Source organism: Heteronotia binoei, chromosome 3 (assembly GCF_032191835.1).
Source record: "Heteronotia binoei isolate CCM8104 ecotype False Entrance Well chromosome 3, APGP_CSIRO_Hbin_v1, whole genome shotgun sequence".
NCBI lineage: Eukaryota > Metazoa > Chordata > Lepidosauria > Squamata > Gekkonidae > Heteronotia > Heteronotia binoei.
The window spans coordinates 133,436,601-133,449,194 of NC_083225.1; the positions used below are offsets into that span (position 1 = coordinate 133,436,601).

General features: G+C 45.4%; 1 protein-coding gene across 1 annotated transcript in view; it reads left to right on the forward strand.

Annotated features, from left to right (window-relative positions):
- The first annotated feature begins 1,119 nt into the window (after window positions 1-1,119).
- The window catches only part of MAEL (maelstrom spermatogenic transposon silencer), a 42,136-nt gene continuing 30,661 nt past the window's right edge, over window positions 1,120-12,594 (forward strand). The window contains exons 1-8 of the mRNA XM_060234465.1: window positions 1,120-1,396; window positions 2,704-2,787; window positions 3,162-3,252; window positions 4,625-4,780; window positions 5,176-5,217; window positions 6,014-6,141; window positions 8,083-8,137; window positions 8,395-8,536. Of these exons, the coding sequence (XP_060090448.1) occupies window positions 1,265-1,396; window positions 2,704-2,787; window positions 3,162-3,252; window positions 4,625-4,780; window positions 5,176-5,217; window positions 6,014-6,141; window positions 8,083-8,137; window positions 8,395-8,536 (830 nt within the window). The 5' untranslated portion in view covers window positions 1,120-1,264. The remainder of the gene's footprint in view (window positions 1,397-2,703; window positions 2,788-3,161; window positions 3,253-4,624; window positions 4,781-5,175; window positions 5,218-6,013; window positions 6,142-8,082; window positions 8,138-8,394; window positions 8,537-12,594) is intronic.

The window sequence follows — 12,594 nt, forward strand, 5'->3', positions numbered from 1 at the left end:
ATGGTGACTCAAACTGGCTTTATTGTTCTTCTCTCTGGCAGCAACATGGGCATTTGAACCTAGATTTCCAGATCCTAGTCTGACAGCAACAACTCTTCCCATTCCACCACACAAGTATCATTACAACATAAGAGAAGCCATGTTGGATCAAGCCAATGACCCATCCAGTCCAACACTCAGTGTCACAAAGCAACCAAATCTCAACTGCCATCAGGAGGTCCACGAGGGCCAGAACTCCAGAAGCCCTCCCACTTGAAGCTGTCTATGCTTGTAGCCACCATCACTTCTTGTGGCAATGAATTCCACATGTTTGGGTGAAGAAGTACTTCCTTTTATCTGTTCTAAGCCTACTACTCATTAATGCCCACAAGTTCTTATCTTGTATTGTGGGAAAGGGAGAAAGATACTTTGTCTACCTTCTCTATCCCATGCATAATTTTGTAAACCTCTATGATATCATCCCTGATCCCTCAATTGTTTCTCCAAGCTAAAAGCCCTAACCTTTTTAACCTCTTCACAGGGAAGGTGTTCCGCTCCCTGAATTGTTTTAGTTGCCCTTTTCTAATTTGAGGTACGGTGAACAAAATTGTATACAGTATTCCAAATGATGATGCACCATAGATATAGGGGCACTATGATACTGACTGATTTGTTTTCAGTCCCCTTCCTAATAATCTCTAGCACAGCATTTGCCTTTTTTTACTGCGGTCACACACTGAGTCCACATTGTCAGTGTCAGCTACCAGGACTTCAAGATCTTTTTCCTGGTCAGTTACCACCAGTTCAGACCCAATGAAGGTATATTTACAGTTAGGATTTTTTACTCCAATGTGCATTACTTTGTATTAGCTCATGGTGAATCACATTTGCCACCTCACCACTAGACTCTTGTGAGTTCTTGCAAGAATTAATGGACTACATAGTTAACCATATAGTTATGTAATGAATGGACTTTGACTGTGGAAAACTTAAACCCCGAAAAATCTTGTTGGCTTCTAAAGTGCAGCCGGACTACAATGCAGCCTAAACCATATGGTTAACGCCACAATTTTAAAGCACAAGCTACAGAAATCCCCGCCCCCGCTAATTACATACAGGTGCCGCTTGGGGTTTGTGTTCGGTTGCATGGCGTCATGCGATTGGTCTTTAAGAAGGGAGGTGTTAAAGACGGCCAGTTCTATTTTTCTTTGCTAGTCGTTGTCAACGTCGGCTGCAGGAGCGGCAGCAGCGGCCTTTGGGTTCCCTCGTGTTGACAACGAGCGAAATGCCCAACCGCAAAGGCGCGAGGAACGCCTATTTTTTCTTCGTGCTGGAGAAGCTGCCGGAGTTGAAGCGACGCGGTGTAAATGTGACTGGCGTGGCAGACGCCGTCCCGCACTGCTCGGATGACTGGGCGGTGAGGGCAGAAGCCGTTGTCTCGCGTAGTGGACCATTCCTCCTTTCGTAGGGTGGGAGCAAATTGTATTCTCCCACCCTCCCAGTTTTAACTTTTCCTCACAGAACAGGGCTTGTAAACATTGGCTTGTTCAATATCCACTCAGTGGAGCTCATGTTCCCTTTCAAACTCTCAGTGACGCCCGAGCTTACACGTGTATTTCCATTTATTTGGAATTGTGGGAAAGACAATTTGCCGGAAACGGAGTGCGTGATTGACCCGCATTCCCACCTGGTTTCGCTGGATGTTGTTTCCAGCCTGAGGCCTATGTTGAAATAAGGCAAATATTTTTAATGTGTGGTTAATATGCAGTGTAACGCATTACAAGTACCCAAGATGGCTGTGGAAAATCTAGTCACATCGATGCAGGGGTTGGTTTGAACGTAGACCAAGTCTGAATCTCCTGATTTTCTGAATGTTTGATTCTCTTATGTATCCCTTATGTGCCGTAATAATAGCATGGTTTGTTATTATTTGCAGACTAGAAGATTGATGAGTTGGGTCCCCCTGCCATGACAAATCTTTTAAGTTTCCAAATTCTTAATATATTTAATATGTGTTATTAAAAATTTAAACAAGATACATAGAATGATAAGAGTTGGAAGGGACCTCCAGGGTCATCTAGTCCAATCCCTTAAAATCATAAAAAGGCAAAAGAAAAATCACAGGGAATGGAATTAAGAAAACACATTAAAAGATTTAAAAAAATTCTGTTTTAATCTATGACCAATACAACTTCGTTTCTGTATTTACTCTGTCTATAGCTACACAAAAGACCTCTCCTTTATTTAGAATCTATTTTTCCTCCTCTTAATCTTCAAAACCATTATTTTTTTATCTCATTAAAAAAGTCTGTAAGGGGTTTCCAATCAGTGATAAATATTTTTAATGTCTCTTCCCTAATCAAGGAGGTAAGCTTGACCATCTTCACAAGTTTCAGCATCTTTACTCAAATTCTTCATATATAATGGTATTTAACCCACTGCTAAAAGTTTGCTGCTTACTAGCTCACTTGCAAATAAATCCTAGTGATTTTAATGATGCTTGAATCTAAAAATGAATAGGATTCAGCTGATGGAAAACTAATGCATGCAGTCTAGCCACAGATTTAAAAAGTACTCAAGTAACATGGATTTCAGTATGAATTCATTTGAGTTACAGGGATTTAAATATTTAACTTTGGGTTATCTTGGTAAATACACTATAGAGAAAAGTTTCTCTTATTGTTGGCAAGAAATGATGGAAAACTAACTGATTTTACTTCGAAGAGGCTGACTGAAGAGCAAAAAGAAAAGTATGCAGATAAGGCTCGTCTATGGAAAACTAAGAAATCTGAAGCAGGAGCAAAGGCAGTAAGTGACAACAAAATATGCTTGAGTTTGGAAGTAGAAATACTGAATATTGTTCCTTGTTTTAACTTGGAAAGTCCCCCCCAAAAAAGTCTGAAAATGTGAATGCATTTGGTAAAATGCACAGGGGTGGTTTTCACACAAGAGTAGGCTTAAGCAGTGGACACAAATGATACTTTCATGTGAGTACATGATTGACCTCATAACATCTCCTGTAATGGTTGCATAGGGGATGAATCATGCAATCTAACTGTAAGGGGTGCAGATTTAATTGTATCTTCACTTGGTTGCATAAGAAGGGAAGATTTTCATCTATGGTGAATTACATGTGAGATTATGATCTGTTAATTTTTCTTGATTTGGTATTTTTTTCTTAGTTGCCTGGCCAAGTCCTGGCACCTCATCCTATGCAAACTCAGACAGTTCCTATTGAGAGCCTCACCAACACATCCAGGAAGTGTGATCAAGGTGAGGAACTCTAAAAGTATCTTTCCCCTCTTGAACACGTGTTTCTTTCATTCAGTCTGAAGATGCTGGAAGGCAACACAAACAAATTTGCTCTTTCAACCCAAGGACAAGCTGTTATGGTAATAACCACATTTATGTAGGAGTATACAAGGAAAAAACTGCAGCCCAAAAGAGACCATGAGGGTCTAGACCAGGGGTGTCAAACATGTGGCCTGGGAGCCGATTCATGCTCTCTGAGAGCTCCTATCAGGTTCCAGAGCAACTGGCTGTCGTCTGCTTCCTTTTCCTTCTCTCTTGATTACGTCTGCATAACAGCTTGCTTTGCAAGGCTTGCTCAATCGCACAGCAGCTACTGAGCAAAACCTGTATGTTCTCCATTGGCTGAGGCTCCTTCCTTGGGGAAGAAAGTGGGGGGAGAGCTTGCTTTGCCAGGCTCTCTCAATTGCACAGTAGAGCTACTGAGCCAAGCCTCTTCCTTCCATTGACTGAGGCTGCTTCCTGTCCTGGTTCTTTGGGAGAGGAAGGAAAGAGTCAAAACTTCCTTTGCCCAGTTCCCTGGATCCCATGGGAGAGATACAAAGAAAGTATCATTAAGACCAACAAGTGCTAATGTTTTAAGCATGTTTTATTTTAAGTTTTTTTTTTAAAAAAAATCTTTAATTGTGTTTGTGTACTTTATAAAGTTTATATCGCTGCTACATGGCATTACATTTTATGACACATGGCCTGGGCCAACAAGGACTCATTTATGTCAGATCTGGCCCCCATAACAAATTAGTTTGACACCCGTGGTCTAGACAGAGCTAGAACAAAAGAAGCAAACTCAGATAATTGGGTTGGCAAATGCTGGAGAGCTGAAGGAAGAGAGAGTATACGTACATACGTATGTCTCCCCCCCCCCCCGCACCCAACCTGAGTGAAGGCTTGGAAAATAGAAATTTACTGAAGTAGAAATTCAGTTTTAAAGGAAGGAGTTTTCAGGAAGTTACCATTCAGAGCAGAAAAGGGTCATACGCCTCACGTTTAACATGCCATTTATTTTCAAATGTGTAGTTTTCTCCTTTACTACCAATGACTGATATTGAGTTTAGATAAATAGGGGTCACATTTGGTAAAGTGAGAAGCTGTAGAATTTTTTTACACCTTTTCAGTAAAATCAGGAGTGAAACATTCAAGTTTCAAGCTATTGTAGTGACTGTACGTTGGAACAGATGCATGTAGGGTCTATCTAGTTCTCTATGGGGGAGTTAAATAGAATTCAATAAGGTTGTTTCAGGAGCTTTTAACTTTCAATAATTTTAGGCTAATGTTACTGTGAATTTGTTCTTAAGTGATGTTGCTTTTCTTATATTTAATTCTATTCTTTTTGCAGTGGCTCTTAAAAATGTATTCTACATTCTGAACATTTTCAGTCATGGAGAACTGCCTCCTCATTGCATTCAGCGTTTTCTCCCTTGTGAAATTGGCTGTGTCAAGTACTCACTAAAGGATGGCATAATTGCAGAGTCTCACCTTTTTATAGATAGTGGTAAGTTTGGGACAAGAGAACACAAGACATTGGTCCTTTATTTTTGAGTAGAGGCAAAGAGATTTTCAGTCCTGTTTTCTTGAGTTGCTTCAGGTTGGGTGTATTCAAGAAAGACTGAATTCAGGTTCTGTGTAAAAATTCTTCTTAAGAGAATGATCAGAGTTGAAATTAGATGGAACATTTCTCTTGCCAACAGGAAATTGCAAAATTCATACTTTTTGTGTAGTTGTGTGCTTTACGCTTTGTTGTCTCATGTTAGTAACTCTTATAAAGAAATTAAGTGAGTATACCGAGAAGGGCATACTTGACCACTAATGTCCCACTGCCAAAATACAGAAAAGACTGCACTTGTAATGCTGTGAAAGAAAACTGGGTTTCTCTTTGGTCTTTTACAGGTACAGTTCCCCGGGGTTTTCGGTTCCATTGCCAAGCTGCAGGTATGCATTGGACAAGTGACATGGAATTCAGGAAACTGGTCATGTTCTGGGTGGGGAACAGAGAGTCTGAAGTTCCTTTATGTGGTATTTTCTTTATTGCTTGAAATGGTTTACAATAAAGTAAGTAAATAAAAATACATTAATGCATTAGTTAGCTGTCTCAAATATTTTTATGGTAAACTCTTTAAAGCAGCTTACAATATTTAATTATTTCTCCCACCTACCCTATTCCATTCTGAATATTAATCCCAGTTTCCAAGTGAACCTTTTAGTCCCTCCTCCCAGTGAATCTTTTAGTCCCTCCCATCATCTTTTATATCCAGAATGCCATACAGGGAGGAGCCATGAGCTGCTCTGCATCTGATGGGAGAGTGGCAGTTACTGTCAGACACCTTTTAGTTCAAGAGAACTCCTTACTCTTTCCTTCCCCCCCCCTTTTGTGTACTTGTTGAATATATTGTATTGATGTAGTTGTAGATTAGCAGCCTGAATAGCCTGAACTATCTCAACTACTGCCAGAGCTTGGAAGCTAAGCAGTGAGTACTTGGAAGGGGGGACCACCAAGGATTTCCAGGGTTCCTACATGGAGAAAGGCAACGACAACCACCTCTGCTCATCTCTTCCCTTGAAAATTCCATTGGTGGAACTTCATAATTTTTGAAGATGTTTAAGCAGTCACATTGCAGAATTCATGAATCAGCATTTCAGACCAGCTGTAGGTGGATTAATTATGCAAAGGGCAGTTTTTTGTTTTAGAGGTCATGGGTTTAAGACACTTGGAATGTTCTGTTATTAGGTGATGCCACTCACAGGATTCCCATCTCTGGCATTGAATTTGAGTCTGCAAGTCATTTTGTTGTGTTTCGTGACCTGTGCATGTTCATCCAGCCAGATAGGAACAACCGGCCGTTCGTGTATTGTAAGGTACAGTATATTGTAAGGTACAGAGGTACCCTCTCCCACATTTTATCCTTACAACGTAGGCTGAAAAATAACTGGGGCAGAGTTGTATTTCATAGCAGAGCTTGTAGATGTTGTCATTAGTGCAAGGCGTGCAAGAAATGACATGCAGTTACATTAATATCCTGTGATAAACTTCTACATGTATGTATTTGTGCCCCATGAATATTTTTTTCCATTTTCTCTCTCCCAAGTATTCATTTGGCAATGAACACACAACTGGAAAGGTCCCTTGAGTTCTTGACAGGCACTCACTTCACCTGTTTCAGTGGTCTGCACTCAAGAGGTGTCGGCCTCCTTGTGTCCATAATCTCTGGGCCTCAAAGACCCATCTTGGGTTTAACTTAGACTTCCTTGGATAGTATTGAGCAGCTGTGTTTATTGCTAGATGGGTTTCACTCATTCAGCATCTACTTTCCATCTTGTAATGGAGACACAATAGCAAAGTCCTCCCCATACCCAGTATATTTCTCCATTTCACCTTGGGTAACAGGACTTACGTTAGAGATGTCACTTCAGTCACCCAAATTTATTGTATTTGGAGTTGTTATAAAATATTTTTTTTGCATCAGAGCTTTTTGCATATATAAGAATTAGTGATCTGTGATTTTCTGTTTGGTCCTGTTGTTGCTTTGTAATGTTACGTGTATTTGCCTCATGGAGTTTCAAAACTGTGTATAATCTTTTAGAACCAAATGTAGCATGATGCTTTGGAGAAGGGGCGGTGGGGGAGAATACATTTAAGGGAGGGATAGTGGCTAAGGGAGGGATAGTGGCTCAGTGGTAGAGCATCAGCTTGGTAAGCAGAAGGTCCCAGGTTCAATCCCCGGCATCTTCAAAAAAAGGTCCAGGCAAATAGGTGTGAAAAACCTCAGCTTGAGACCCTGGAGAGCCGCTGCCAGTCTGAGAAGACAATACTGACTTTGATGGACCAAGGGTCTGATTCAGTATAAGGCAGCTTCATATGTTCATATGTTCACTTCAACAGCATCGAACCCTACTCAGTCCCTGTGCCTGTTGTCTGTGGCTCAGGTCCTTACTCTGTTCACTTCTCAAGGTCTTGCTCAAAGGTCTTGCCAGTATTATTCACCAACAGGATTTCCTCTCAGCTGAAACCTATCTGGTTTTTTCACAGTAGTTAAGTCTCCCTTTGAACCAAGGGCCATTGGTTTACGGCTCTTAGAGTGATCTCCATTGCATTCTTCAAAGATAGCATAGCCTTTCTCTGTTTACTGGTATCTGTATCCCATCCAAGTTGGCCTATACTTCGTATTCTTTTTCTTCTTAATAATTTTTGAGTCAGGACCATGTACATTACAGGACTTGTAACTAAACACGTTTCTGTCATGAGCCAATTTACCTTCCAGAGATCACACCATCTTTTCTCCTATGGTACATTTGGTTCTAACAGAAGATTACACACACCATCTTTTCTCCCTTTCACCAGATGCAAGAGATTTTTCTTCCCAGATAATGTTTGTATGTGGTACGCTGACTACTTTCTGTTCTAGTAGATATTGCAACATCCTCCTCTTAGACAGAATTCCTACTACTGTACTGGGAGATCTCCCACAATGACCATTAAGTCATTTGTCCTGCTTTTCCTCCTCTGGTTCATGGCTACTTGAAAGGACCAGCAAGTGTTCTTCATGAGCTCCATCTATCTCTTTGATCTGTTTTGAGACTTCTGTTGCCACTAAGTACTATATATATCGGATGCATTAGGTATGACTAGAACCACTCTTGAAGACTCTTCTGTTGTAAAACAAGATTATCATCTTGTGTTTGTAGAAGCAACATTTGCAGCCAGAGTGGGATTAAAATTAAAGGGGGGGCAGGTGTTTCTCATTCTGTTGCATTGATTATACGGTAGATGCCTGATCATTGAACTTTTTTTTTTTACAGTCTGATGACTACTTTAGGGTGAACTGGTGTCTGAAGTACCTGGCTGAGGAAGCAGGTGAGATGAAATTGCCCTGCCACACCATTTTATCATTCTGTTTGGGTGGATTTTCCTGTTGTACTGAATATTGTAAATGGTTTTTATTGTTACACTGTTGTGATTTAATTGTGGTTTTATCATTTTGTTGTACTCCGTTCTGAGCCCCTACGGGGAATGTGCGGACTATAAATAAACAAATAATAATAATACTATACACAGTCGAAAAGTTTTACAATGAATTTTTTTGTTTCCCTTTGCTCCTGAACTCTCCTCAGGCATAACAAATCATCTGAAGCTTCTCACTGTGGAAGATCTTGTGGTAGAGTTGTATCAGCACAAGTTTCAAAAGGAGCCTTCCAAGACTTGGGTGCGCAACACATTGGATGCTTCCGTGTGGGATTATTCCAGCAATACTAGGTATAGAATAGCCTTCTCCCCCTTCAGAAAAATTATTTTAAGAAAGGACACTGTTCAGATAGACATATATGTGATGGATTACAAAGCAGAGACTTGCCATTTGTTCAGAAAGAAAAGGCTTAAAGCTTATTTATGAAAAAAGCATCCATACCCCAGAAAACCCAGTATTTGGTTCAAATGATAAATTTAAAAGTTGGTGCTTTCAGGATTTTCAAAGTACATGATTGCTAAAGCAAAACAGACTTCTCTCCAGTACTGGTATGGAAGGTCATCTGAGTGGCATGCAGCTATCTAGCAGGTAAATGATCCTAGACAAGTGTACTTACCTATTTTCAGCTCTGTCATATCAAATAAGAAAATAGCAGCAGGGAAAATTCTCCTTGTTTTGATCTATTTTTAAGATGTTTTAAAAATAGCCCTTCTGGTTAGGTAAAACAGATAACTAAATTCAGGCAGCAGTGTCAAGCTTTAATATTGGGCATAGGTATTCATTTCAGTGAAGGCTGGGTTTCCCCCCTACGTTTTGGAGGATTATACATGATTTAATTTTCCACCAGTCATTCAATGGCTTTCACCACTACTGTAAAAATACAGAATGGACATATAGGCACCACCTTATGCTGGAAACCTACTGACTAACTCACTTACATGCTTCCAGCCGCCATCCTAAACATACTAAATGATCCATGGTTTACAGCCAGGCTCTATGCTACAGCTGCAATCCTGCTCCAATCCCCTACCTGGGGGATCTATGACAAACCTTTTTGGAACTGAAGTATCCACCTGATGAAGTTAGGAGACAGATTAGAATGGTACTCAGAGAAAACCTGTTACAAGACAGGCCTAAAAAAGATAATAGAACACCACTAGTGGTCATGTGCAGCTCTCAACTAAAGAAGAAAGAGAAGAAAAGAAGGGATTGGATTTATACCCCACCCTTTACTACCCAAAGGAGTCTCAGAGTGGCTTACAATCTTGTTTCCTTCCCCTCCTCACAATAGACACCCTGTGAGGTAGGTGCAGCTGAGAGAACTGTCCCATACATACTTAATTTATTTCTAGTCATTGACCAAATACATAAAAAAGTAAAAGATCTCATATCAGCTTGTAACGTACTCGAAGCGGAGACGAGAGTAGGGCAACATCCTTTAATGGGAGCACGTTGCAAGAGAGCGAACACGCGGGCCGGGCCCCGCTTATGTACATTGCCCGGTTCAGCCTCCTGTACAGGTCAGGCCAATCCTGACCTGTTAAACTTCCCGCCGCGGATGTGGTAGGCGGGGATTGCGCGCCCGCGCTAGAGATGCCTGGGATACCCAGCCGCCTCTGCGCGTGGGCGCGTATTTCAGTCGATACATTACACTCCTCCCCCCCTAGTCAACGAATATAGTCTTTGAGATACGCGGGCGGTCGGCTCTCCCTGGTGGACCGTCTGGGAAGGTCCTGTGGGGGGCCCGCGGCTTCTTTGGCGGCCACGTCAGGGGGTTGTGCCGCCAGAGGCTGCGGGGCTGGTGCCTCGGGTCGGTCGGGCACGGTGGGCCCCTGTACTTCTGGCGTTGGCAATGCCGTGGTTGGGGGCGCGTCGTCTGGTCGGCCTCTGGTTGGCTCCGCCTCCTCTATGTCCGCCGGTTCCTCGGGCAGCGTCCGGCGGCGCAGCTGGTCGATGTGCCGCCGTATGACCTGGCCCCCCTCGGTCGATATGTCGTAGTGGCGGGACCCCGTTACTCGTAACACTCGGCCCGCCACCCATTCCGGTCCCCTAGCGTAGTTCCGGGCATACACTGGGTCGCCTGCGAAGAACCCCCTTGCCGCGTCCCGGACCTCGGGACCTCCGCTGGAGTCAGAGGTCCTGTCGGGGTGTAGTCGGTCCAGCCGTGTTATGAGCTTGCGCCCCATAAGGAGCTTGGCCGGACTAACCCCGGTGGCCGGGTTGGGGGTGACCCGGTTATCGAAAAGGAACGCGGCTAGTCTGTGGTCCCAGTCCCCCTGAACGATGCGGCTTAAGGCTTCCTTGGTTGTGCGGACCATCCGCTCCGCCTGGCCGTTGGTGGCTGGGTGAAAGGGGGCGGAGCGTATGTGTTTAATCAGGTATCTATTGAGGAATACTTGGAAGTCCGCCGATGTGAATGCTGTCCCGTTATCGGAGACTATGGTATCCGGAATACCGTGTGTGCACAAGACCCTGCGCAGCGCTCTGATGGCGGCGGCCGCTGAGGTGGACCCTACTGGAATGACCTCTAGCCATTTGGAGTAGGCGTCCACGATGATCATGAAGATTTGACCCTGGAATGGCCCCGCGAAATCGATGTGGAGCCTCGACCAGGGCTTCCGGGTGGACTCCCACCGTGTGGCGGGAGCGCTGGGAGGCTCAGGCCTTGACTCCTGACACGTTTGACACCTGCGAACCCACGTCTCAATCTCCCCGTCCATCCCCGGCCACCAGACGTAGCTCCTGGCTAACGCCTTCATTCGGACTATGCCGGGATGGGTCTCGTGTAGGGATTCCAGGACTCGCCTTTGCAGCGGCGGCGGGACCACCACCCTGCTTCCCCATAGTAGGCACCCCTTGTGTGCGGCTAGTTCCTCCCTCCTGGTCGTGTATGGTTTGAATTCTTCCCCCATGTTCCCCTCCGGCCAGCCCCTCATCACCCAGTCGAGCACCCTCGCCAGTGTCTTGTGTTTCTGTGTGGCCTTGGCGACCTCCGCAGCGTGGAGGGGCTGCTCCGGAAGGCTCTCCATCATCATGACCTGGTGTGCGGGGGCGGGGTCTGGGCCTACTTCTGGGAGCGGCAAGCGGCTGAGCGCGTCCGCGTGGCCCATGGCCTTGCCTGCCCTGTGCACCAGTGTGTACGTGTAGGAGTTGAGGAATTGGTTCCACCTCAACACGCGCTGTGAGAGAATTTGGGGGGTTTGCCGGTCTGGGGCCAAGAGGCCTAGGAGAGGCTTGTGGTCGGTGGCAATAGTGAACCTCCGCCCGTACAGGTATTCATGGAACTTGCGGACCCCCGCCACGATTGCCAGCGCCTCTTTGTCTATCTGCGCGTAGTTGCGCTCGGCTGGAGTAAGCGTGCGGGAGTAGTATGCCACCGGGACCTCTCTCCCATCCGGGAGTTGGTGCCCCAGGACTGCCCCCACTCCGTAGGGCGACGTATCGCACGCCAAGATGACGGGGAGACCCTCGTCAAAATGGTGGAGCACCGCATTAGATACTAGGATGTCCTTGACCGCCTGGAATGCGGCGGCTTGCCTTTTTCCCCACACCCACGAGGCCCTTTTGTCCAGTAGCCTGTGGAGGGGCTCCGCGAGGGCTGCCTTGTGGGGGAGGAACGAATGATAAAAGTTCAGCACCCCCAAGAAACTTTGGAGCTCCGCCTTGCAGGTGGGAGCCGGGGCCTGCAGGATGGCTCGAGTTTTTTCTTCTGTTGGGTGGATTCCCGCGGAGTCTACGGCGAAACCCAGGAACTCCACCCGTGGGACCCCCAGCAAGCATTTCTCCCGTTTGACCTTGAGCCCCGCTGTCTGGAACCGGCGGAGCCCCTCTCTCAAGCGATTTCCGAACTCTTCGGGGCCGGGGGCGGCGATTAAAACGTCGTCGAAAAACGGCTGCACTCCGGGGATCCCTTTAAGGAGAGCGTCCATTATACTCTGAAAAATCCCCGGAGCGACGCTTACCCCGAACTGTAGCCTCTTCACCCGGAAGGCCCCCCTGTGTGTCACTATGGTTTGGGCTTACGCCGTCTTGGCGTCTACTGGGAGCTGTTGGTAGGCCTGGGCCAGGTCCAGCTTCCCAAAGACCTTAGACCCCGCTAGAGCAGCCAGGACGTGGCTCACCACGCACTGGGTAGGGGTTGTCCTGTAGTGCCTTGTTTATCGTGCACTTATAGTCGGCACAGATTCGCACGTCCCCGTTTGGCTTAATGGGGGTTACTATGGGGGTCTCCCAGGGGGCGTAGTCCACCGGCTCCAGGACGCCCTGGGCCGTGAGGCGGTCTAGTTCCGCCTCTATTTTCGGTTTTAAGGCAAAAGGGACCCTCCGCGCCTTGAGCCGGATCGGCCTA